The sequence below is a fragment of the Neomonachus schauinslandi genome, chromosome 9, assembly GCF_002201575.2.
Source record: "Neomonachus schauinslandi chromosome 9, ASM220157v2, whole genome shotgun sequence".
Taxonomy (NCBI): domain Eukaryota; kingdom Metazoa; phylum Chordata; class Mammalia; order Carnivora; family Phocidae; genus Neomonachus; species Neomonachus schauinslandi.
In genome coordinates, this window is record NC_058411.1 from 49,839,136 (window position 1) to 49,865,244 (window position 26,109).

Genomic DNA, 26,109 nt, shown 5'->3' on the forward strand with positions numbered 1-26,109 from the left:
CCATACTGATGAGCTCCTCGGCTGACACAAGCAGGCAGAGCGAAGGCAGAGCAGGGGAGGCAGAGGAGGCGCGGAGGCAGGCGGCTGAGCCGCGCACCCGGCTTTGACGTCGCCCAGCTGCGGCTAGCAGCTCGCGCTCTCAGCACGTAGCGCACAACGTGACCACACACAGCCTCCCTCTCTGGCAGCCCGGCAACCCGTCCGCCAGCTCTCGGCTTCGCCCTCCTTCTCCACCTCCTCCTCTCGCCTCCGCGGCGCGCACCCCCGCGCACACCCAGGGATTCCGGCCGGCGTCGAGCCCTGGGCGCTCCGCCGCCCGGCCCGGCACCTCTGCCGCAGCTGGGTCCCGACCGGTGGCCACGCAGCCGGGTGTCCTCCTCAGGCGGCCGCTCCCGCGTTCGCCTCTGGATGCCAGCACTACGTTAGCCCAGGCGGGGAACCCCTTCAGCGGCTCCCTCCTCTAAACTCCCGCCTGTCCCGACCGCCCCCACCCCTCCACCTGGCGGGGGCGGCGCGGAAGCGAAGAGGACGCGCGCGGTGCCGGTGGGCACGCGTAGACGTGTGTGCGGATCCGGTCTCTGCTTGGCATTCTCCCTTTTTCGCAAGTGGCGGTGCCTGGACTCTGCTTTCGGCTCCCGGAATTGGTGCGGCCGCCCGGAGCCCCCTCTTCGCTGGCAGGGCGCTAAAGGCTATTTTGGAGAACGGTGGTGGTGGCGGCGGCGGCGGCGGCGGCGGCGGTGGCTGAGGCTGGTGCCCGAGAGAGCTCCAGACGCACACTCTGCTCCTCGTCGGTCCGTCTCCTCCTTCTCCCCCCTCCTCCCATCCCTTCCTCCCCACCCCCGTCCCCTTAGCCCCACTCCTCCTCTTCCTCCTCCTCTTCCTCCTCTCCCCGCTGGGCGATGCGAGCCTGTATCGTTCAACAGGATTGGCGTTGCAATGGCAACTGATGGAATGGGGGAAGGCAAGACAGCAGGGCTGGGGGCTCCGGACTGCGGGCGGGCGGGCCGCTGCCGCCGCTTGACACTGCTCCGGGGACCTTCGCGAGTTACTTTGTAAAGGCGAACCCAGGCGAGGAAGCCCCTGCTCGGTGCCCCGAGTCAGAGGCCACTTCCTGCTCCGTGGCTGCCCGCGTCAGGCTCGCACCGCTCGGCACCCCCGGCCGCTGGCCCGCGCCCGCTGCCAGCCCAGCGCGCCGCCGCCGTCGCTGCGGAGACTCGAGCCCGCTACCCTGAAGAACACTTCGCCTCACGGCCCCCTTCCCATCACGCCCCCTGCTCCTCCCCGGCATCTGCGATTTTCCCAGGCGCCCGGTGTGAGTGCGGCGTGCGTGTGAGTGTGTGTCAGGGTATTGTGTTGTGGGAGTGTGTGTGTGTGTGTGTGTGTGTGTATGAGTGTGGGGTGTGCGGGGCTCCTGCGCTCCGCTCACGGCCGCCGCCGGGAAAGGACAGACGGACGGCGCTTTCTTCTTCGGCGAGCGGTTCCCGGGTACCTCGGCTCGGCCCGGGCGCGAGTGGAGCGCGCTCGGCTAGCCGCCGGCCTCCGGAAGGTCCCGCTGCGTCCCCCCTGGGCTGGATATGTTCATGTTCACGTGAAGATGGATTTAGTGTACGGTCTCGTGTGGCTGCTGACAGTCCTCCTGGAGGGGATCTCTGGCCAAGGAGTATACGGTGAGTGGAATCGCGACGCTATCGTGACCTTGTGATTCTTAGTTAAGATAGGCTGGCGAGCGAAAATGCACGACTCGCACCGTTCCGGGGCCCCTCCCGGCGTGGTATTTGATTTACACTTCATCACGTTATGGGGAGCGGTAAGGAGGCAGCGAGCGCGCTGCGGATTGGGCTGCGAGCCGCTCCCCCAGCGCCTCGGCTGGGGCTGGGAGTTGGGTCGAGCCGGCAACATTGCACTCTTGCGAACGAGTGGCTTTGCACTTGATTTATCCCCCCTGGGGACCGGAGCTCTAGCAGTCTTTGATTTAATAATGATTTGGTTCCTTGCATTGCCGCGGTGTCGGTGCCGCGGTTTCCCCTGAAGGGAAGCTTCGAATGTGACCCCAGTGAGCTTCCCATCCGTCTCCGTCTCCCGCCTCCTCCTCCTCTCTACCTTTTCGTTTTTTTTTTTTTTTTTTTTTTTTTTTTTTTTTGGTGAATGCCTCTGTGACTTGATTTTCCGGCTCAGGAAGTGGGGTGACAGTTGAGTTGCGTCCTGCACCAGCGTTGCCATGAATACTGACTTGGGGAGGGGAAAATAGCAGGCAAGATTCTCGGTGCCAGACACAATTAAGGGACATGTTTATGTGAATGGATGAGCAAATGCATGAATGAACGGATGGCCAAGTCTGCGCGTCTCGGCTCCGGGGCAGGACACCAGCTCGCTGCAACAGGAACACAACCTCAGTTCTCTGGAAAACCCAGGTCTGGGCGGGTTAGGACCGAGAGAAGGGCGAGCTTGTTAATTTGGAGATTTTTAAGTCCTCAAGAGCAGACCCAGGTTCCTTTGCCTGTCAGCAGTTGGCACCCTTGGCTTTCGGGACTGAAAGATACACTCACACACACACCCAGGCCCTATGTGAAATGTGCGTCGTTTCCTGGGACAAGCAGGCAGTGCCACAAAGGGAGCATAACTTTTGTGATCTCAAAGGTATGGTAGGGGAGGTTAGGAGAACAGCTCTTGAGAGTACAGCAGGCCAAGACTCTCCCACAACTCCCCTAGGGTCCATGTGTGCTGGAAATCAACCTGCTGCCCTTGGTATCTATCCCTGGGGGATTTGGACCCCAGCACTGCAGTGCTAGGTCAATGGCTGTCCTGGGGCAAAGGGCATGAGTATTTGTGGAAATGTCAGAGCTCTCCCTGCAGACCCTAGAACTTACTGCAGAGAGGGTGTGGGTGCAGGGGGACCTTGAATACTCAAACTCTCTGGGAATGTGGAGTGTGCCCTGGGCAGCTGCTTGGAAGAGGATGTGGGAGATCTAAAGGGAGCCTTTTCTGTCTCCACTGTGTTCTTCCTGGGCTGAGCAGTGGGTGGGGGTGGTCCGGAGGGGGTCTGGAGTGGGGAGCTCCATCTGCCACTCCCCTTTCCTGTCTTCCTAGTTCCCTTTTTGGCATGGGCCAGGAAAATTTCACTTTCTCCCACTTATACACATTTTAATTTCCTTTCCCTATCCACCCCCTCTTTCCCAAATGAAAGAGAACTTGCTTGATGGTGGTCGTGGTGGTGGTGGTGGTGTGTGTGTATAAGAGAGATGTTGAGACTCCAGGCAGATCTTTTTGCTTGGCTGACAGCAGGAGGTAGGGCATTGAGGAAGGCAGGAATTCATTTACTGCTCTTTTGACTTCTGCTGGACTCAGATGTCCCTGAGCATCTGAGAGTGACTAAGATTCTAGGGATGGAGGAATGCTGGAGATTGAGCCTTTTCAAGGAGCTGTTCCTTAGCGTGGGGGAGTCTGGATTCCTTTTATCCCATGTCTAAGTCTTCTTTCTTCCATTTGTTATGACCATCCCAGCTAAAAGGATTAAAAAAACCACGAACTGTGTGTATATGTGTGTGTGTGTGTGTGTGTGTGTAGGAGATAATGAGAAGTTAAAAAGATTGGGGGGACAGAACATGCTAGAAATGTCTGGATTAGAAAGGCATGGTACCAGTTTCCTGTCACTTTTTGTCATTCAGATTATTGTCCTGGCAAGTTTCATGTTGGGCAGGGGAAAAGGGTAAGATCTAGGAGTGGAGATAAGTAGGAAACATTTGCATTGAGATAATGTCCATGTTGCTTGACAACAAAGGGGGAGGCAGTTCTGCTACTGAACTGATTGATCATTGTGAGGAAAGTGGTGGTTTTTTTTTTTTTTTTTCCTGTTTTCTTTTAATATTGATGTGGGTATTAGGCATTGGAATAGAATGGGTTTTGTGTGAAAATTAATCAGCATCCCTGGTCTTTATAAATGCCACAGCTATTAGGTGGGTGAACAAATATATTTATGTGTTACTTTTTATGTATGTCTTAGCACAAGTTAGGTTCTCATAGTGGGAACCTCTAACCTTCAACATCAGCGTCACCTGGAAACTTGTTAGAAATGCAAATTTTGAACCCTCCCCCCCACCACCAGACTTTCTAAATAAGAAATTCTCAGTGTGGGACCCAGCAATGACTGTGATGCTTGCTGAAGTCTGAGAACCACCAATATGGACTTCACATTCCAGTGCTTTGACTGTGTAAATCATGACCTTTCTTGATCTAAAGTAGTTTGAATTTTATTTGTGAAAGTGTTTATAGTGAAGAGAACAATTTATTTTTATTTGGGTATAAAATATTGATCAATTGTGAAAAGGACATAGAAGAGTTAGTGTAAGGTTATAGATGTGTTTTGAACATCTTACATGAAGAGCCTTGAAGATGAATAAATGAAAAAGCAGGGCAATTATAAACAGAGACTTTAAAGACCTACATAGGAACTTTGCTACCATAAAAATCTGTTATCACTTTATCCCTTTGTCTGTATTTGCTAATGTAAAACCATTCATGTTACACACAAAGTATTATTTCTTAATATTGTTTTCTAGTAGCCAGGTTAAAGAAGAAGTAAAAATTATATGTAATTCAAGCAAAATTATTTCATTGTAGCCTCAAATTAACTTCATGATTTAGTAATTCAGTTTCTTTCTTTCTTTTTTTTTTTTTTTTGTAACTGAGAGTATTTGTTTTAAGGCACAGATGATATTGTTTTGAGTTACTGTAATCTTCTTTCTCTTGTGCTCAATCAGCTTGGCACCATGTGCAGTACTTATGTGTAAAAGTTTATGCTATAGACCTACGAATTTATTGTCATTTATCTAGGGACATTGCTTAGCAAACTAACTGCACAATGGATGAGATTTGCATGTGTGACATTTGGGTAACGGAGATTATCCTCCAATTTATGTCTGTCTACCCTTCCCTCCACCAATAATTCTGATGTCATTTAAAAAAGACACTTGGGGCGCCTGGGTGGCTCAGTCGTTAAGCGTCTGCCTTCGGCTCAGGTCATGGTCCCAGGGTCCTGGGATCGAGTCCCACATCGGGCTCCCTGCTCAGCGGGAAGCCTGCTTCTCCCTCTCCCACTCCCCCTGCTTGTGTTCCTGCTCTGGCTATCTCTCTCTCTGTCAAATAAATAAATAAATAAATCTTTAAAAAAAAAAAAAAAAAAAAAGACACTTAAAAACTGACATTTTTCCTGTTTATTTCTTAAATACTCCGTATCAGAAATGGCATTACAGTGATATAAGTTGTTTGAAAACACTTCTGAAAGGAAGATTGCAGAAAAAGAATTCTTTATAATAGAGCAGCATCAGGAAATTTGATGCGGACTTCCTAAAACAACTGTTAATTATTTTGATGGATAATAGTCATTTGGAGATATCTGTATTTGTGTAGTTTTTGAAGTCCATTTTTCTTGAGTTATAGATTTTACTTTCTTGAATTTTAGAAAGTTATTTGCATTCAGAATTTTTCCTCAGAATACTCTTGGGATTTTAGTGTTTTGTTTTAATTTTAATTTTACTTACACTGAAAACCAAAGTCATTAAATGAACAATGAAATGGTATCCATTTTTGGCATTATTTTGTTGGACTTGCCTTGTATTAGGTTTAGGATAACTGATTAAACATAGCATCAAGGGTCATAATAAACCTCAGCTATGTGTATACTTGACTGAAGTACCTAGAGCCAAGTGATCCAAAGCATTTTCCTAGTTTTAAAAGTTTTCTTTGTAAGTTATTCTGCATCATAAATTGTCTGGGCTGTTTAACTATGTTTTCTTTTCTTTTTGTTTTAAAGATTTTATATATTTATTTAGCAGAGTAGGGAGAGGAGCCGAGGGAGAGAGGTGAGAGAGAGAATCTGAGGTAGACTTTGTGCTGAGCTTGGAGCGGGACATGAGGCTCCATCTCATGACCCTGAGATCCTGACCTGAGTCGAAATCAAGAATCAGATGCTTAACCTACTGAGCCACCCAGGCACTCCCGGACTGTGTTTCTAGAGATCCTGTTGATAAGGCATCATACTGAGAATCGTATCTCCCATAAACTTCTCAGTTGTTTTGCTAAAAAAGAAAAAAAACAGCTCTATTGCTACATACTGTAGTTTTACTTCTGACCCATCATGCCCTTAATTTCCAAGGAGGCTCATAAAAGATTATAAATGCATTAGCACAAGACAAATCTACAAATGAAAAACAAAAGTCTAAGTCTGAGTAGTTTTTAATGGGAGCTAAATCAGCCAATGACTAGGTATCCTGAAATGGTTAATGCACCCTCTATAAATAGCTCCTAGGATGTGCTGGAAGCAATAAATAGATAAGTTTATCAAACATACTATATTCACTCAATTCCAGTAATATCAATTATAGCAAGCTATATTCACTCAATTCCAGTAATATCAATTAATATCACATAATTTAGGAATGACCTCCCAGGCAGTAGCTGTATAGAAAAGAGTTGGTGGAATTGAGAATCAGGGAATAAGGTGGAAAGGAAGGATCTGGAAGTTATTTCAGACAGTGGGTTGAATCTGAATGGACAGATTGACCCAAAAGGATAAGGTTGCTCTGGAATGTCTGTTGACCATTACATCCAGTCCCAGGATATTGCCATCCTCATGGCAAAGTTATCCCAAGTGCACTGAATTGTAATTTTTGTCCAGTTTGAGTGTGGAGAGACCCTGTTATATCATATACTGCTTTTGACTGAACACATATTTAGGGTGTCAGCCTGTGGGAAGAGAGGGGGATATGACTTTAATAAGTGTTGCTGAAAAAAAAATCAATCTAAAGCTCTACCACGTATAGTCAGCTCTTTTTGTCTTCCCACTCCTCACCCCGCTGTCTCTACATGCTCATACACATTCACAGACTAATATTGTCATGTCAGCACCTTGGCCACCATCACAAGGAAAAGTGAGCTGTCCTTTGTATCGGGATTATTTTTGTCCATTCAGAGTCATCCTTGTGGCCATATTACTGAGAATTCGCATGCAAAATGGGTACATTATTTTATATAGTATTACTTGCTCATGTCTTATAAATCCCTAGAAAAGTCCTTAAGTGGGCTATTAAGTATTTTAGATTGGGCAGGTTGTACATCACGCCTAAGGAATGATTTTCTAGAGAATAAGTCAGAAAGGATTCCAGGGTTCAGATAATTAAGAATCAGAGGTAAACGTTTAGAGATGAAGTGCTGGTGAATAGATATCACAAAAGAAATCCAAGGAAGGCATTTTTCATGATCTTGATTTCTTGGCTTAATTTTATTATCTCTAGTTCTGACTCTTCCTATTGATACTGTAGAATTATTTTGGTTTTTGTTTTATAAGGTGAACCATCTTAAATCTTCTTTGAGAAGCAGGGTACAAGCAAACTTTTCTGAAAGAACATGCTCTGTATTCTTTTAAAACTTCCTGTTTTGATGTGATTTTGGTAGGCCTCATGGAGACGGGACTTACCGGCATGAGACTTATGAGTTCGGTTTATGTCTTTTTAAGACAGTGTTAGGAACTGTGGTCCTGGGTTGCTTTCCAGCTGTAGAGGTGATTCGTCATTCACATTATTTGGCCTGGTGCTTGTGCTTTGGGAAGAGTCTTGAAAAAGTTGATTTTAAGCCTTGTAACCTACAAAGGCAAAGGCAAATAGCAAATATACCCACCTGGTCCTGGTATTGAGGCTGGTGCTCTTTAGCAGCTGCAGTAAACTAAGGGTATGTGCTATCAGGTCTGAGCTAAAATGGAGCATGTCTTATGCTCCTTTTTGGCTATTTTGGAAAGACAAGAAAAGTATTATATTGAGTGCATTTCAAGTATGAATAGGGTGAACATTTTCAGCTTCGTTGTAATTGCTGTTCACTGAACAGTCCCACAAATGAAATTTCATTTCTTTGTCTCGGTGAGTGTCAGTGTAAATATACTACTTACAGCAGACTGAAGAAATGATTGCATTCATAGAAAACTGTATTCTGTTTTTATTTTCAAATCCAATTAATAAACTTTTGGGCCTATACAATCATAAAGTTCTAAGTGAGAAGAGACTTTAAGATGTCATTGAATCTTCCCACTAATTTAAGACACAATATGACAGTCAAATGGTGGTCGTATGTTGCTGTGAGATTTCTTTAGAGTCCCTCATGCTCCATTATTGGGGCATGCACTTATTTTCCATTTTATACTAGTACAGTTCCATTTCTTTCTTAACTGTACCACCTTGTACTGATCCCAGTTAAGCTCTTTGTATTATTAGTTTCTTACTTCTTTTCCAAGATACTATGCCTTTTCTTTTTTTTTTTTTCTTTTTTTTATTTATTTGCGAGAGAGAGAGAATGAGAAACAGAGAGCATGAGAGGGAGGAGGGTCAGAGGGAGAAGCAGACTCCCTGCCGTGCAGGGAGCCCGATGTGGGACTCGATCCGGGGACTCCAGGATCATGACCTGAGCCGAAGGCAGTCGCTTAACCAACTGAGCCACCCAGGCGCCCGATACTATGCCTTTTCTAATCTTGGTTTTAAAACACTTTATTTCCTTTTCTGTTGATATCATTGGTTGAATTCAATAAGAAGATGATTTTCACTTCATAATCCAAATCGTGCATTCCCTGTAGGTTTATAATCACAGAAAAGGATTTCAAATATTAGGAACGTGTCTTTGGTCTATTACACATTTACTATAAATACATTAATTAAACACATATTATTAGGTAGGAGCAAGGGTACTGGAAATTATGATGTAACTTATTCTTTTTGTCTTTTACTGTGCTACCTCCATAACTTTTCATAAAAATAAGAGACATCAGTTTCTTACTGTTCCCACTCAAAGCTATACTAAAGATTGCTGTGTGCTTGACAGATGGGGTCAAGCATGTGATATGTTACCATATCTACAAGCAGCATATTTTTTGTCTTATTTTTTGTAATGAGAATGGGAGGGATAAAAATAATTGAGTGATTCTGTGGAAAGGGAAACATGTCTTTCTGAAAGAGGAAAGGTTGGTTCATAGCCAGGCCTCCCAGAGTCCTAAAGGACAGCACAAAAACCAGCTGAGAGCTCAAAGAGGTAAGTAGAAAATAGGATGTCAGCCAGAAAATGCTGTTAGAAAACTGTATCTGCTCTTTAAGTAATGGTGAAAGCAAAATCATTTTTTTCTAAAGTAATCAGAACTTTGTTCATGTGTGTCAAACAGAAGAAGTAAAATGCTTGCCATTTGACAGAAGAATGTCTTTAGAGAGATTTTTCTGATCTGAAAGGGAAAGATAAGGAACTCCTAAATAGAGCCTGCGGTCCCTGTGGACCAGATTATCCTGCCTGCTAATTAATTGTATGACTCAGGTACATAAGGAGAGAGAGGCACAGATTAAGCATCAGGGCATTCTATCTGTTATTCTGAGTAGACCTGGATACTGAGTCCATAACTTGCCTCAGGTAGATTTCCTCCTGAAGAGGAGGAGGCTCCTGTGTGTATCCCAAAAAGAATAGAAAAATCTGAGGAAGATATACAACTTCTCAGACAGTATGGCCAGTGGGAATTCTGCACGGATTCTGGGCAGATGTTGGGTAAGTTCTGGAAATTCAGTCAACAAATTAATGTATAACTGCTGTGGATAACACATTTAGCTGTGTAGAGATAAAGTTAAATGGAAAACAAAGTAAGACTATGAAAAATATATGTTTGTGCCTAAACAAGAGAGAGCAATTACAGTTGGTGTCATGGTTGGAGGAAACTTGAAAAAGCCGATACATCATAAGTTGAGCCTTGAAAGTGGGTTGGCATAATATAGGTAACAAAGAAGGAAAGGACACTGCTACAGCATGGATCCCAGCTGGAGGAATAGTGGTGCAGAAAGAAAAATAACTCTAGAATGCATATCTAAGAAAGTCTAAGCTATTTCTCCAAAGTATGCCCCAACTAGAAAGATGTTATCTGTCATTTAACCTCTCCCATCCCCCAGAAAAGTCTGTAAGTCTGGAAAACAAATTTCATTGTGTGATACTCTAGAACTTGCTCAGACATTTAGGTCCACCAGGATTTGGGGTTTATTCAGTTTGAAGCCGATTGCCTGCTCATTAGAAGATAAGACAGTTGTGTTTAAAGTTCCTGGGAAATACTGAGCCCTTCCCAATTCTAGGCAACCATAGGAAGCTTTGAACCTACACAGCAGCTCTTCTTGGAGTTAAAAGACTTTTCAAAGCCTTTTTAGAGTTCCTATTACTTAGGAGCAGTGGACTGTGGGTCCAGAATGACTTGAAATATGTTGATTTTTACAAATGTATAGCCTGGGAGATGAATGCATTGCCTTTGTGAAAAGAGAGACATGTGCCTTCATTATTATTTTTTATCCTTGTGCAAAGCAGCACAAATGTGGTAGAAAACTGTGTCAACTTGGGCTTGCTTCTTGTTCAGCTGTTGCTTTACTGGGTGACCATAGACAAAAATCTTAATTTTCTATCCATTAGTTTCCACATCTAGTAAACTCTTAGAAAGAGAGCTGTTACATAAAGGAAGGCAAGAATAAAAATGTATGATTGCTTTTTTATACCTGGGATAGAGGGAAAGTACGTGGAAAGTGTTCCCCATCTTCTTAAGAAAGTATTCTCAGGTGCTCTAGGAATTGGACCTCATAACAGGACGGCCATTTGGTTCTTAGAACAGCGTAAGGGGCTAGAAAGTAACAGAGAGCAAGTAATTTTTTCTGGAAACAATATTCCAGTGTGTCAGCCTAGCAGAAAATAAGTAGTATATTTTAAAACAGTGTATCTAATATTAACCTGTGCATGCAAATGCTACTTGATATTGCATCTTGTATGCACATGTAGCTGATATTACTCCTCAGGCTAACCTCCTTCTCTCAATCTGCATAAACCTGGAATTTCTCCTTCTGCTCCTTACTGGTGGGGGTGGCAGTGGGAAGCTCCTATCCCTCCCTCATTTAAGAGCTCCACTCAATATTCGTGTAACCTAAGCTTTATGAGTTTATTTACATATGTGTATTCAAATGTATATATAAATCTTGCTTTTGTATCAAGGAGCAAGAATATTCCTAATGTCCTGTCATTTTGAGACTAATTGAAAATTAGCAGTCTATAAATGTAAACTAGGAAAAAAGTAGGAATTATTTGTAGAAATATAAATATTTGATAGTGTATAAATAAAAACAGGGAAAATGAGAGTAAATTATAAAATGAGGCTATCACGTATTTATTGTGTAGTATTTAATTTTGATCCAAAAGTGACCAAAATTGCTGTTTCTCACCTACTCAACTAATCATTTAAAAAAAAAAATCTTTAGAATTAACTGAAAAGGCTAGGATCTTTTCAACATTAAACTGTGACAGCTACATATATAAGAAAACATTTTTCTACATAATGCATTTTAATTATACTTGGCAAACCTTGTGTTTTTGAGGGTGATAGGTAGTTCACGTCAATAATCCCTATTCATATAACTAATTAGATGGGAAAATTAATTAAGCTAGTCATTTGAGTGCCAGGATATTGGTTAGATATTTTTTGGGAATATTGGTCAGGTATCTCTGTAATGAAACCAAAAGCATATTTTCTCAGGACTTTAAATAGACAACAAAATTATTAGTTGAGAATAATTTTCCCTCTTATGTGGAATGAACAATACTGGCTTTGTGAGGGAAGTCACTATAAGCGTATACATACAGTAGATTCTGTAGTGTGCACAGATTTAACTGATGTGTAGTTTTGTGTAGTTTTGGAGTTGTCAGTCTTACTTCAGTATTTCAGAATTAGTGAAGTTCTTATCAACAGACGGTATAGTTAATATTTTTATCCTGGTTTTGAAGTTGCTCCTTGTTTTTCATGGTTATTCTACACTGTTATTGTGATTCTCCCCTTATTCTTTTATTCACTTATATTTATCATGTGGTTCACTGTTCATACTGGACTATTCCACCTGTCCCCTTTCCCTGTACAGAGCTGCTATTTGAATTTTAAAGTTTTCAGTCTTACTTCACAATTAATCAAAGCTCAATCTTTGGCTAATTTTGTTCTCACTTTATCATGCATAGATTGATCTATGTATAATTGCATAGGAGATACAACTCTCTTCCATTATGACCATTCTCTGCAATATTGGAAGCTACATGATGACATCATCACTGCGAAGACTGGGGTTTAGAAATTTCCCATTCTTTGCCTAAGACAAGAATATCTCCCAGTGGGCTGCAGCCTTTTTATTCAGAGGCTACTTATTCTCTGATTATTTCCTGTGCTTCACTGCAAACATCCCTCCAGTTGCAGCAGCTGGGGTTGGAAGTGGCCTTCGTTCTGCTCACTGTGATTTTGTAATTTTACCGTTGAACTCTATTCTAATTATATGCGATTTGGGTTACCATTTCCAAAAGCATATAAGTTTTTAGTTTTCTGTCATCATTAAAAACTCATTTGTTAATGCCTCAGATCTATAAGCTTACTTATGCAAAGAAGTACTTGGAAAACTTTATGCTTAACCACCTCTCCAGTTTCAGAGAATGGTTAAAGAATCTTATCTATCAATCTGTGTCTTATCTAGATATAAATATACACACACTACAAATATATATTTATATGCAGGGTATATATGTATATGCTCTAAAAATATATTCACATATATTAACTGTATTTAAGTATGTGTGTATGTGTGAGTGTGTTTGTATATTCATAGAGTGGATGTCCTGGGTTAGTAGCTACACTTTAGATTAAGTGGGAGGAATTGGGTGGCTTTCCAGCTTCCCTTGCAAAGGTGACACTGATTCAGTGTTGACAACAGGGCATGCAATCTCTTACCTAACTTTCATTTTGTTTTTAAATATCCTTTTGTGATATTTTCATGTTCTTATTGTTCACCAGTTTACAGTATTACCTCTAGAAGCTCACATTACTTCTCTTTCCTTCTATTTTTTGCAATTGATAGAAGAGCAGTGTTTCTTAGCTGCATAACAGCACTACACATGCAGTTTATTTTATTTCTGATACAGTGATGAATACACTTCAAGCCCAGTGTTACTGGTATACTGAGAAGACCATCCCTCTTGTCTGTTAGCCAGTTGTTTATAGTAGGTCTTTTCCCCTTTTCTAGGGAGCTTTTAGAGCATCAGACATACCTGTATTCAAATGAGGATAGTAAAATTTGTCCATAAACTAAATTTAAGTAACTTGGATTATCTGCCTTCTTTTTCCTTCTATTATTGAAAAATAATAAAAAATAGGATGTAGTAATTTTTTCATAGAATAATTGCCATTTATTAAGTGCCTACTGTTGCCACACCTTGTACTAGGAGTTTTATATATGTTGTGCTATACTCCAGTCTTTGAATGAGATGGATGAGAAATTAAATAAGCATCAGATAGTTACTGGTGGCTAAATTTGGAATTAGATATGAAGTATATGTAAAAATAAACATTTGTATACTTGTGTGTATTACTAAGTTACATTCATGTATGTATGTGTTTATAACTTACTATGATTAAAACATGCAAGTTAGTTAGCTCATTTTGTTCCATGCATGAAACTTATCTCAAACAATATATATTTAAAATGCAAATTGGATGATAAATTCTAGCTTTTTGCCTGAGAAAAATATATAGGTAGCTAATGTCAGCATTTTATATCATACAGTTTTCTTTCTTAGTAAAGAAGGTTAGGATTTATAATTTGGATTTTTTTCCCCCTTTCTTTTTAGAACTGAAATTCCCATATTGAGGGCTCTCTCTGGTATAATTTATTTTTGGACTGATAGGATATTTTAAGCTTATTCATAATTAGTGACCTGTAAAAATGAAGACATGACTCTACTAGATATTCTGCAGAAGTAGTTCTTTTGTTCCATGTAAAATAGTAGGCATGTGCTTATAAAAAATAACCACTGTCAAGTGTACTACTTTATTTTATCCCCAGGCCGATTAACAATCACTGGCCTTGGTAAGATTGATAGTTAAATGTCATATTTGGCCTGATTTTGCCTTGAGTTCCCTCCGGGTATTGCTTGGGCATTTTTTGCGCTGAGTTAATTGAGGGGACTATATCAGCGGGTTCCTTTTCTTAAAAATCTTGTTGTGCTCAAGAGGACAGTTGATTGCAAGCTCTGTCCTTCTCTTAGCTGCCAGTGAGTTCCTCAAACCTCAAAGCTTACAAATTAGTGCAGTTTCGTGATTTGTTTTAGGCTTTTAGCTACAGCATTTGCTGCCATAAAGGCCATTTTTTTCCTATGCTTTTTGAATGCAGTGATTGTGTCATATAGTATAACCCTGTACCATTCTGGCTATTGTGTGATTGATACAGAAACTGCTTCGATAGGAAACCATTTCAAGAGAGAACAGGAAAGGTATTATATTCGGCTGTAGTGCCATGCATTTCTAAGCAGCTGATGTTTTCTTTAACTGATAATCACCCCCTAAATTTTCAGAGGCAATGGAGCCTTTAGAACTTTAACTCTTAATTCAGTCTGGCTGCAAAGAGCAATGCCCTGAAGTTTATTATACATTCACATTTCATTAATTCATTAATTCTTTCTGGAGTATGACTGTGTTGTTTTTGTTGTATTTTCAAGTCAAACCTCTTTAAGAACATGGAGAAACAATAATTTAGTGAATTTTTCTCTAAACAGTGACTTCTTCATACCTGAGCCAGATACTTGAAACTCTTGAGATTATATGACTTTTTGCACACTGAAAATTATGATAGTATTGTCAAATTGAGTAGGCCATCACGTGTTTTGTAATCTTTTTTTTTTAAGTTTCTTTGTTTTGTTTTGTTTGTTTGTTTTTAAGTAAACTCTACCCACAACATGGGGCTTGAACTCACAACTCTGAAATCAAAGTCACATGCTCTAACACACCCCATGTGTTTTGTGATCTAAGAATCTCAAATTAAACTGTAAGCCTCTGTAAAGGTATAGAGTCAAAGATGAGTCAAATCAAAGTTCAAAAGAGTTTAATCATAGATTTTATGTTTTTACTACCTCACACATTTAACACTATATTTGGGAGTACTTAACAGGAGATAGTACACCCTGTTTTTTTCTTTCTCCACTTCAAATTTTTGTATTTTGTGATCCCTCAGATACATACTTTTTTTTGGATGAAGGTGGATAGTGTCTTAATGAATTAGGTATAAAATTATATACCTAAGATTTAAGTGCTTCTATATGTTACAGTTTATCATTTATTTTAATACTATATAATATTAACAATTAATAATCATTCAGATGAAAGTCTAAAAAAGCTGGGATAAAGATTCTTAAAATAAAGGCTGAGATATCTTGTGAATCTGAAAATGCCATTTAAATATCTTTAGTTGTGAGAAAAGTTAATGTCTAGATATTTTCAAAGATTATTCTAAGATTGCTCTAAGAATATTTTCTGGTCGCTTAACTGTTGACTGCTTCTCATTCATTGTACATAGCTGTCATCCTCCCAACAATTATCATGGCATTGCAGAGGTTTGCTCATTATTAATGAAAGATTCAGCATTTCTATAGATGGGAAGTTATTGATAAAGCAAATACATGAAAACCGTTAAAGCAAACTTCCGACATACTACTGTGTGCTGCTCTGGGAGCTTAGATTTCAGATGGCATGGGGAGGAGCTGGTATAGCCTGGTCATAGTACTGGCCTAGAAATAGGCAGAATGCACTGGAATAGATTCATTGTTATTACAGGAGATATACAGGAGATTGGGCTGAGGTCATGGGAACTAGTAGGATGGATCAAGGCAGAATGAGGTGTCTACATGTCAGAGGTTGGCTTCCCTAGGAAATGAACAGAGAGGAAAACTTACATGCAGATGGTTCATTAGGGAGTGCTCTTGGGAACAACACCTATAAGGGAGGGAGGGAGCCTAGATGGAATAGAGGGAGAAGTTGAACTATCATTCAGTTGCAACAGAGTCCTAAGCTGAGCTGATGGGTACTCTGAAGTTGGGTTGGACCTTCAGAGATGTCCCAGATAGAGGAAACGTCCTTTGTACCCAGTTTTCTACTAGTCGTTGGATGTATGCTGCCTCTGGGTGAGGTGGTTCCCTTTGGTTGAAGGCAAATCCTGGGAGGAATCAACTGGAAGCAATCAGCAGGTAATACTCTCAGAAGCTGGGAGAATGGGTGTCTTCATGTAGAAGGGATTCTGAATGATGCATCATGTTTTCTAGATGTCACTCTTTATGGTGTTTGTATTTGGTTGCTTATGAGAGTTCATCCCATTGGGGAACGGTCCTCTAGAAGCAAGTTTCTTTTCTTAAGGAAACATAAGAAATAAGTTAGTGGAATCAACTTCAGCCCCTGCTGCTGTGCTGGATCTCAGAACCACTCCTGACATGCATCACCCTCTTTTCTTCCACCCCTTTTAGAGCCGCCCCCCAGCTGGCAGCTCTGAAGTGACCAGGAAAGGCCTGGGATCCTGGTCACGATGCCCATCTCAGGCTGCTTCTACAGATACTGCATTAGTCATTTTGCTTTCAGAATCAGTAGGGGAGTGTAAACAGATATTTAAGTGGGTCTCTGGGTACCAGATGTCATCTTCCCTCCTCACATTGTGTTACAGCAGTCTTGCCTTTTCTTAACAATCAGGGTTAATTATCTCTGTGTGAGAGGTGTCTCCTTTCTTGTCCTATTTGTCTTTAGCCCACAGTGGCTAGCTGGCAATAGTCATAGGAGTTCAAAGCTCTTGCTGTTGTCCCTGGGGGAAGTGTTCCCCCTCTGGGGACCAGGACATCTTAGCTGCACAGAATTTAGAATTATGGAGACTGAAAGCACAGTTATCCCATGTAGGTTACTAGGAATGAAGTTAAATGGGGCTCTTGGACTTGTGTTTTCTACCTCCTAGGGATGAAGCTCCACATAATGGTCATTATTTAGGTTTATACCAGATCCTGAGCATGTGGTGCCCAGTCCACTGAGGGCATTGTCTTCAAATTGCTGTATCAGCTGCTCTTTCAAAAGGCTGTTCTATTATTCTGTCAGGCCAATAGCTTTTGAGTGGCACATGATGTAATAGAACCAGTGGATTTTATGATCATATACTCATTGTTATACCTTCTTATTCTCTTCAGTGGGTTCCTTTGTTTAGTGCAATTTTATGAAGGCTCCTGTTTGGGTGGATTGCATATATTGAGAGATCTTGGATTGAGGTGCTTGCAGACACCCTTTAGGCAGTCGAGATAAACCTATACCCAGAATATATGTCAGTTCTAATCAGGATGGCTCTGTTCCTTCATGTATGAACGGGATGCAATGTAGTCAATTACCACCAAAAGACTGGTTATTCTCCTTCAGGAATGGTGTATATCAGGGTCCATCTTACTGGTCAGTTGGACACTTAGCAATGGCAGTAGCTAGATAAGCCTTGATGAAAGGGAGCCTCTGTTGCTTGGTATCTGCATATTGCCATATGTTTCTCTATGGCTGCTTCCTTCTTGGCACCTATTGAACCAATGCTGTGGTGACTGATGGCAAGCTGACTGATGTCAACTGGTCAAGTCATTCTGCCTATTAGGCTGTTTATTGCCTTACTGTAATTACTATTGCTCTGTAAAAAACCATCCCAACTTAGTGGTATGAAACAGCCTTTTTGTTATGTTCATGGATTGTGTGGGCCAGGGATTCATACAAGGGACAGCCAGAATGACTTATCTCTGCCCCATAGTTTCTGGCCCCTTACCTGGGAAGACTTGAAAGCAGAGGATTACTTGACATCTGGAGACTGCAACCATCTGGACACATCACTCACATGCGAGGTAGTTGATTCTGGCTGGCAGCTGAGACCTCAGCTGGGTTGGCAGATGGAATACCTATAAGTGACCTCTCCATATGAGCTCTCTCATAGTTCGGGCTTCATCACAAGCATGGGGGCTGAATTTTGAAAGCATGTATCCCAGAAGGTAGAAGTGGTTTCTTGGTCTTGTCTGGGAGATCACATAGATCAATTCTATGGAACTCTGTTGTTTGAGGCAGAGACAGAGGTCCACCTAGCTTGAAAGGAAGGGAATATAGATCCTACCACTTGATAGGAATAGTGTCATGTTCAAATTAGAAGAAGGATTTCTGGGATTAGAGAAACTGTTACAGGCTTCTTTAGAAAATGCAGTATGCCACATGCCTCTTTCAGGGTGGATACACTGTTGGGGGCAATAACATGCAAGACAAAGATCTTTGGACTTTATGCCCATTTGCATAGGTACATTTGCATGTCTCTTTCCCTTAGGTATTGTTGCTGATATTCTGTTATTTCTCTTCCAGTCCTCCATCCAACCAGCCAGCCAACTTATGCACTACTGTCAAAGTGCGTGCGAGTGTGTGTATGTATTCTCCAGTCACCTTTCTTTCCACACAAAGTGTATGATTCCTGAAGCTCTGCCTATTGAGTGAATTTCCCTTTTCTGCTGGTTTTGAAGACATCCCTTAGTGGGGCTTCAGGGCAGTTGCAGTACCTTTTTAGTTTGTGCCACATACCAAGCCAACCCATCCGTGGAACATTATTGGACTTGGTGGTTATATGGGACTTTTCATGAAGTCATGGGTATGAGTGGAGGGTAATGAGCCAGTGCTTTTTACCCAGGGTCAATGCAGTAGATGCAGGGGTCTAACTTACTTGTGCATTCTCTGTATACTCAGGTGCTGAGTCTCAGATGGACCATTTTCACCTAATAAATGGATTGCTAGTGGACCTGCTTGATCTTGTATGACTTAACTGACAAAATCTAGCTTATAATAACAGGCTATGGTCAGGCATTCTGCCTAAACAAGGCCCAGTAGTACATCATAAACTAATTTTCAAATGATTTCTAATTCTCTGTTGCAAATGGCATGGGCTTGCTCAAAAACCTTAGGTGTCTATGTTGTGATTCTCTTTCTGGGGCTCTCCATGAACTCTACATGGTGACTTCTCCCACCAAAAATACTTCTAATATCGTGGAGTTTGTGAGGTCATATGGCCCAAGCTTCAGGATTTCTTCAGTGCAATCTGTTCCTTCTGTAAAGTCTTTGATTTGCCTAGCCTGTATTCCAAACCAGTATCCTTCTGTGGCATATGGTAAGTGGGTGAGAGTAGTATTTCTGGCAGGGATCTATCCCTCCTGAATCAAGAGTCCTGGTAGGGATTTTGCTTCCTTCTTATTGATGAGCAACGTGAGATGCAATAAGTTGTTCTTTGGAAGCGTTGTCCTTGCATTACTGAGGCTTTCACTTTCACTGATAAGGTGTTTGTTTTCTATCCTCTGATCACCTGTGTCTTACCAAGGCCTGTAAAGAACTTGCCACATTTTGCTTATTTGGCCCACTTAATAGAATGTTACTGATATAAGGGATTAATGTAATATTTTACACAATGTTCAGTAAGTTCAGATACTTTCAGAATATATTATGGCAGAGGATGAAAAACTTACAGTTTGAGTCAGTCTGGTAGTTTACTGCTGTTTGCTCTGTACTCATTCTGGTTATCCAACTTTATGTTCCATTCCCTGTTGACCCAGCATCCACAGACTCAGTCCCAAAGTTACTCTACTGACTTTGTGGGCAGTGTTCACTAGGTCCTGTCGCTCTTGTCAGCCATTGTCGCTTTCCTCCCTTTGTAGGCTCAGCGTGTCCCCAGCCAGTTGTGACTTTACTCCTAGTTATTGGCCTGTTAGGCAGGAGAGGACATCATGGTAAATCCTGAGTGGGGCTTGTGTCCTCTTGCAGAGAATTGTCATCTGAATTGTCTTCAAGGAGGAAGCAGGAAGCACTACCCTTGGACAGGAGGGTGTGTACAACTTCTGTAGGCACATAGAGTCCAGGGAGCCTGATGATTGAGATTGTTGAGTGTATCAAACACGATGTTCATTTCCTGAATTTCCAGGGCTCCACATCTTCCCAATTAAGCCCTTTATTTTGATGTTGCACACTTTTCAGATGCAGTCAACTGTATCCAGAGCTCTTAACCTTATAATTAAGTTCTGGACATGATCTTCAGGTTTCTTTTACCCTCTTAGGAAATGAGATTGTTTTCATTTACTGACAAGGAGGCTCTCTGGCATTCATATTTCACTTTAAACATGATGATTGTATTAGTTTTCTATTGCTGTTGTAACAAATAACCAGAAACTTAGTACTTCAAAAAAATAGTTTTTTTTTTTAATAGATCTGTAGGTCAGAAGTCTGATATGGGTCTCACTGGGCTAAAATCAAGGCAGAGCTGTGTTGTTTTCTAGAGGCTCTAAGGGAGAATCCACCTCCTTGCCCTTCCCACTTTCTGGAGGCTGTCCTTATATTTTGGCTCCTAGCCTGTTTTTTTCATTTCTAAAGCTAGTACTGTTGAATCTCTCTGTTCCTTTCTTCCATAATCACATCTCCCTCTGATTGCATTGGTCTGACCCTGATAATCCAGGATATTCTGTTTTAAGGTCAGCTAATTAGCAACCTTAATTACATCTGCAACCTTAATTTCTTATTGACATGCAACCTAATATAGTCACAGTTTCTGGGAATTAGTAAGTGGACATCTTTGGGGAGGGCAGTTTTCTGCCAAACAAAGTAAAAAAAAAAAAATTGTCAGCTTCCCATTGTCTTTCTCAAATGCATGGGTAGTTCCCAGAAATAACCATCTAATTCTGTACTCCTGGTAATTAACTACTTACCCTAAACTGAGACATTGTACACCTTCCTCTGGTATATCATTTCAGTTCAGCTAGGTAAGACATAGATAAAATTACATGAAGCTCAGGCAATCTCCATCGTCGATCTCAGCAAATCCCAGCAAAAAGCTATTGCTTCTACAGTGTTCATCTTGATAAACGAATTTTATGCTCCTGGGAAATTCGTTAACTGCTCTCTTGTTTATGTTTTTTGTGTTCTATAGAAAATGGATGTTTTATTCTAAAAGACCTTAACTGTGGCAATTTCAGTTCTTATGGTAAGAATTTTTTTTTTTTTTTTTGATCCATCTACGATTCTTACTGGATAGTAAGAATCTGCCAGGACAGCACTCGTTACCACCTGTAGCTCCATGAATTGGTTGTTAGAAGTTAGGGACATGAAAATGGAGAGAAGATGGTCTGTCAGACAGTACCTCTTTCTTCTCAGCCTGAATCTGGCTCAGACTTTGTGGTGTGGTAATTTGTTGGCCACACCTGCCACCTCTTTAGGGATTTTTGAGATCCTTATTTCTGAGTTTGAGTCATAGTCCTTATTCATTTAAATTTTTGAAAAAATTAAAAGTGATATATTTTCTTTCCACTATCACTTGTCAATTTCTAGAGAAGTGTGTGTGGGTATGATGTCAGAAAGATCTTTGCAATTTTTAAAGTTATTAAAAAATTATATTATTTTCTTACACAACCTCCATTTTCCTGGTTTGCTGGTATTTCACAGGACTTGTTTTCCCTCAAGAAATAATTACATGAATTTGAAATAATTTTAATGCCATCTTTATAAGCTTTACACTTATAAATCAAAGTCTAATTTTATTTAAGAACATATAAATATTATAAATGTTGAATAAATTAATATTTGAAGATAAAGGAAAATTACTCAGTAAATTTCCTACCATTGGAGTTAGTCTTCTTTATATATAATTTAAAAACATTTATATGTCATCTGATACTTTTATTGGTTGTTATGTATATATAATGAAAGTTCAGGTTTCTCTCTGAATAATTTATTATGTCTAATAAAACTTTTGTTCTCAGGAATAATAGATGAGAAGAATATCGGCCATATTTAAGTTTTCTGTAAATAACTTTCCTTATTCCAAAAGCATTTGAGATGTCCTAATAGTACTTAATAGGAAAGGAAAATAATAATACTCTTTAACAAAAAAAACCCCTTTAATAGATAATGCTTCTCTGTATCCTTAGCTAGTTCTTCTTCTTAATTGCAAGATACTGCAGATTCTCAGAGTTCTGTCCTTGTCCCTCTTTTTTTTTCTCACTCTGTACTCTGTTGCCTTAGGCATTTTAAATACCATCTCTGTCTAATGACTTTCAAACTTGTACTCCATATCAGATCTTTGTTCTGGGCTCCAGACCAATATAGGTAATTGCTGCATTCACATTTCCACTTAGGTTGCTTAAAGGCATCAAAATTAATATGTCAAAAGTTGGACTCTTGATCTTTGCCTAAATCTTTTTCCTCAGCCTGCCCCTTCTCATTAAAGGTCACCTGTGTCTATACACTTGTTCATGTCATCCACCTGGAAGTCCTACTTTTGACCTGGCCTCTCCTTTATGCCCCTGTAACCAGTCTCTCGCCTTTGTTGGAGATCAGGCCTGCAAAACAGGTTTTGGCTCTACTGATGCCACCACCCCGATCCACGCCATTGTAATACTTTGTCCCTGTAGATGCACTGGTTTCTGAGCTGGTCTCCCCCAACTTCTGTGAACAAGCTCTTACCTACTTCATACACCTCCATACCTTCATACACACATCCGTACATAAAGCCTGCATGACTTCTGAAAACATAAATCAGATGATATCACTTCTTTACTTTAAAAACCATTATGTAGTTTTTCATTATGAAGGTAAATTTGAAACTCTACGCTCATCCTTACATATTAAGTTGTGCCTGCCTCTAGCCTCATCTTGAATTGCTTCTTTCTCTATGCATTGTGGTGGAGACATAGTTGTTTTTATTTCATCCTGTTAAAGCATTAACTCTTCCCTGCTTCACAGTCATTGCACAGGCTTATCTCTTGCTCTTACATTTTCTCCCCTGTATTAGTCAGGGGTCTTTAGAGAAGCAGTACCAGTAGGATGTCTGTATCTATATCTGTATCTATATCTATATCTATAGGGTAAGAGATTTATTATAAGAATTTGGCTCATGTGATTATGGAGGATGACAAGTCCTAAGATCTGCAGTTGGTAAGCTGGAGACTTACTTAGCAGATGGTATACTTCCAGCCCAAATGCCCGGGGCCTTGAGAGGCAGAAACAACCAGTGTTTCATTTCATATCTGAAGGCCAGAAAAAACTGATGTCCCACCACAAAGGCAGTCAGACAGGAGGAGTTCCCTCTTATTTTTTTGGGGGGGGTAGCCTTTTGTTTTAGTTAAGCCTTCAACCAATTGGATACGGCCCACCAATATTAGAGAGAACCATCTGCTTTGCTCATTTTATCAATTTAAATGTTAATTTCACAGAAACACCCAAAAATGTTTTACCAAATAACTGGCCACCCAGTCACGTTTACACATAAAATTCACCATCACATTTCCCTTCTTTCTCCCAGTCCTCTCTGCTTAATTTATTCTGATTTTTCAATGCTCAGATTAAAAAGAGAGCAGCCCTCCATGACCATCTACTTGATTTAAATTTAAGCCCACTGTCAAGCCTCTCATAGCTTTGTATATTTTATCTGAGTGGTTTTCATGTATTTCATGTATTTCTGTATTTATCTGTGAAATAATTTGTTTGATATGTATCTTCCCCACTAAATTGGGTGACCCAGAAGGACGAGGACTGCTCTGACTTGTTCACCATTTATGCTACATAGAGCACTTTTAGTTTGCCTGACACAACAGTTATTTTATTGGAGTTGGAGAATGAATGGATAGATTTATGAATGAACTCAAAATTTGTCATAGATGCGGTCAGTAAAGTCTCAGGATAACAAACAGTAGGAAAGTTTTTCCTATGTTAAGCATATTCCCCCTCATTCCTTAAGAAGAACAAATTACCACATAGGTCTTTTGGTGAAAATCCAAAGTTACTCTGAATCACTAGGACTATAGAAATAATGATTAAGTCATCCAACGAGTATACAAATATTTTTTAGAATTGATTTTAGAAATTTTCTAATATACTGATATTTCTAAAGAATTAAGTGTTCTAGGTAGAGTACATGAGGTTGGAAGACATAGATAAACCATCATTGTTAACATGGTGGCTCTAGATACGACAATTGTTATTGGTATAATTTTAAGTTAAAATACGTTATCTTTCCTCCATTTCTGTTTGCATTCCAAAGAAAATTTGTCTAAAGGTGGTTTAATAAAGAAGTATTGAACACACATGAAAAAAGCAGAAAATTAGGTAGCCTATTATATGAAAACTTCATTTAGGTTGAAATATACTTCTGAAATGTGTTCTGTGGAGACTATTGTGTAATTTTATTTATCAGTCTTAACAATCTGGAAAAGCATCCACTTTCCAATTCTGGTCCTGTCTGCCATTGATCTTTCCCTGACTACACTAGCCCACTCAGATCCCATCCTTTGAGCTTTTCTTGTACTTGTTTTTCAATGCATTATGGTTTAGTACTTAATTGTTCTCTTTTTTTTGGTTACAATTGTTCATTGAGCAAATCATTATTAGATATAGTGTGTTACTTTCTAGACATTCAGGAAAACATTCTAAGAATTATGAGAATGATCTTTGTCCTCAAAGAACATATACTAATATTGAAGAGACAAAGAAGTTTATAATCATGCCCATAATAATACCATTTATTGCAAAATGAACTATGTGGTAGAAACTTTATTTCATAATTTCTCAAAATACTTCTTTAATAGTATCCCAGAATTCAGAGGAAGAAACTGAGTCTCAGACAGATTGTATAATTTGTGAAAAGTTATGTAGCTAATTAGTGCCAAAGCCAAGATTAGAAGCTGAAATGTCTAACTCTACAATCTGTATTCATGTCTCTTAACAGTGTGAAATAGTACATCATGAACAGGCAGAGAATCAGAGGATTCACATGAAACATAGTTTGAAGTTGTGTGTATATGAGTGGGTATTTGAGGACACAATCTGACATGGTAGTCATAGTGTATTGTTTTCTAGGCTTTTAAAAATGGGTCTGTATTAATCATGATTACTTTAAAGAGTTGAAGAGAAAATAAAAGGATGACAAAGATGCTACAATGCATACAGCTGATTCTCTGTTTCATTATATTCCATGGAACATTCCATAATGTTTCATTCATTATGTTCCAGAAGCTTTTAAAACAGCTATAAAAGATATATTTGGGACAGGTGGATTTTAAATTTCTATGTTATTTTATGGTAGTGTAGAGAAGAGGCAAGCCACCCTATCATGCCAATATTATTCTCTGCATGGAATAGTATAGTTGTCAAAATGGGTAATATGACTACTTTTGTCCACAAAAGGAGATCATATTGTCTGCAGTGTTTATAAAAGGCTAAGGTTTGTTTCTCCAGTTCAGTTTTACTTATCCAAGATATCTTACGATATCCAGTTTCTAAGTCAAATGGTGAAGTGGAATTGAAAGAAATTGTGATTTTTTTTAACCTTATTAGCTTATATCTGATGTTATTATGTATTATTATAGGGGAAAAGCTATCCCAAAGATGACATTACAAAGATGCATGCAGTGCAGTAAATCAAATAATTCCATGAAAAAGGTCATATGTTACTATTGATCATCTAATATAATGCACTGAAATTAATAAGAAACCTTTGAGACAGATTTTGTAAGATGAGACTTTAAAATATATGTGCAGACTCAAAATACACAAACACAATTAAAAATAGACTTTTTAATCTTCCTGGCTTATGAGTAGCATGCATTTTGGCAAATGGATGAAACATTTATATGTTCCATTTGAGATATTGGAACACCATATGTAATAGGACATAAAGAACTAGTGGATTCGAGCTTCAAATTTCAGATTCATGAGCAATTTCATTTTATTTTATTTTTCTAATTTATTTATTTGAGAGAGAGCAGGAGGAGGGGCTGAGGGAGAGGGAGAAGCACACTCCCCACTGAGCGGGGAGCCCGATGTGGGGCTCCATCCGAGAACCCTGAGATAATGATGTGAGCTGAATTCAGATGTTTAACTGACTGAACCACCCGGGTGCCCCTGAACAATTTCATTTTATGTAAAACTTCTCTGTGATGCAGTTCTCTCCTAAAATCAAACTATCACCTGATACTTGCTGAACATGTGCCAGACTTTGTGGTAAGGGTTGTAAAACAGAAAACCATGTTTTAAAATAATTGAAATTGCTTTTGTGGTAGGACAGGTACTTTATATGAATACATGGATGCTGCACACCGTGATGAACAGTACACTATTGTTACCCCCATTTTACTCACTCTGATACCAAACTTAGGGAGGATAAATATTATAATAAATATAATAGGGAGGATAAACTTCCC

The 26,109-nt window shown here is 40.1% G+C and overlaps 1 protein-coding gene across 1 annotated transcript in view; it reads left to right on the plus strand.

The window, feature by feature from the left end:
- The first annotated feature begins 1,387 nt into the window (after positions 1-1,387).
- MDGA2 (MAM domain containing glycosylphosphatidylinositol anchor 2) overlaps positions 1,388-26,109 on the plus strand; it is an 802,844-nt gene continuing 778,122 nt past the window's right edge. Inside the window, exon 1 of the mRNA XM_021701373.2 lies at positions 1,388-1,667. Coding sequence (XP_021557048.2) covers positions 1,388-1,667 — 280 coding nt within the window. The remainder of the gene's footprint in view (positions 1,668-26,109) is intronic.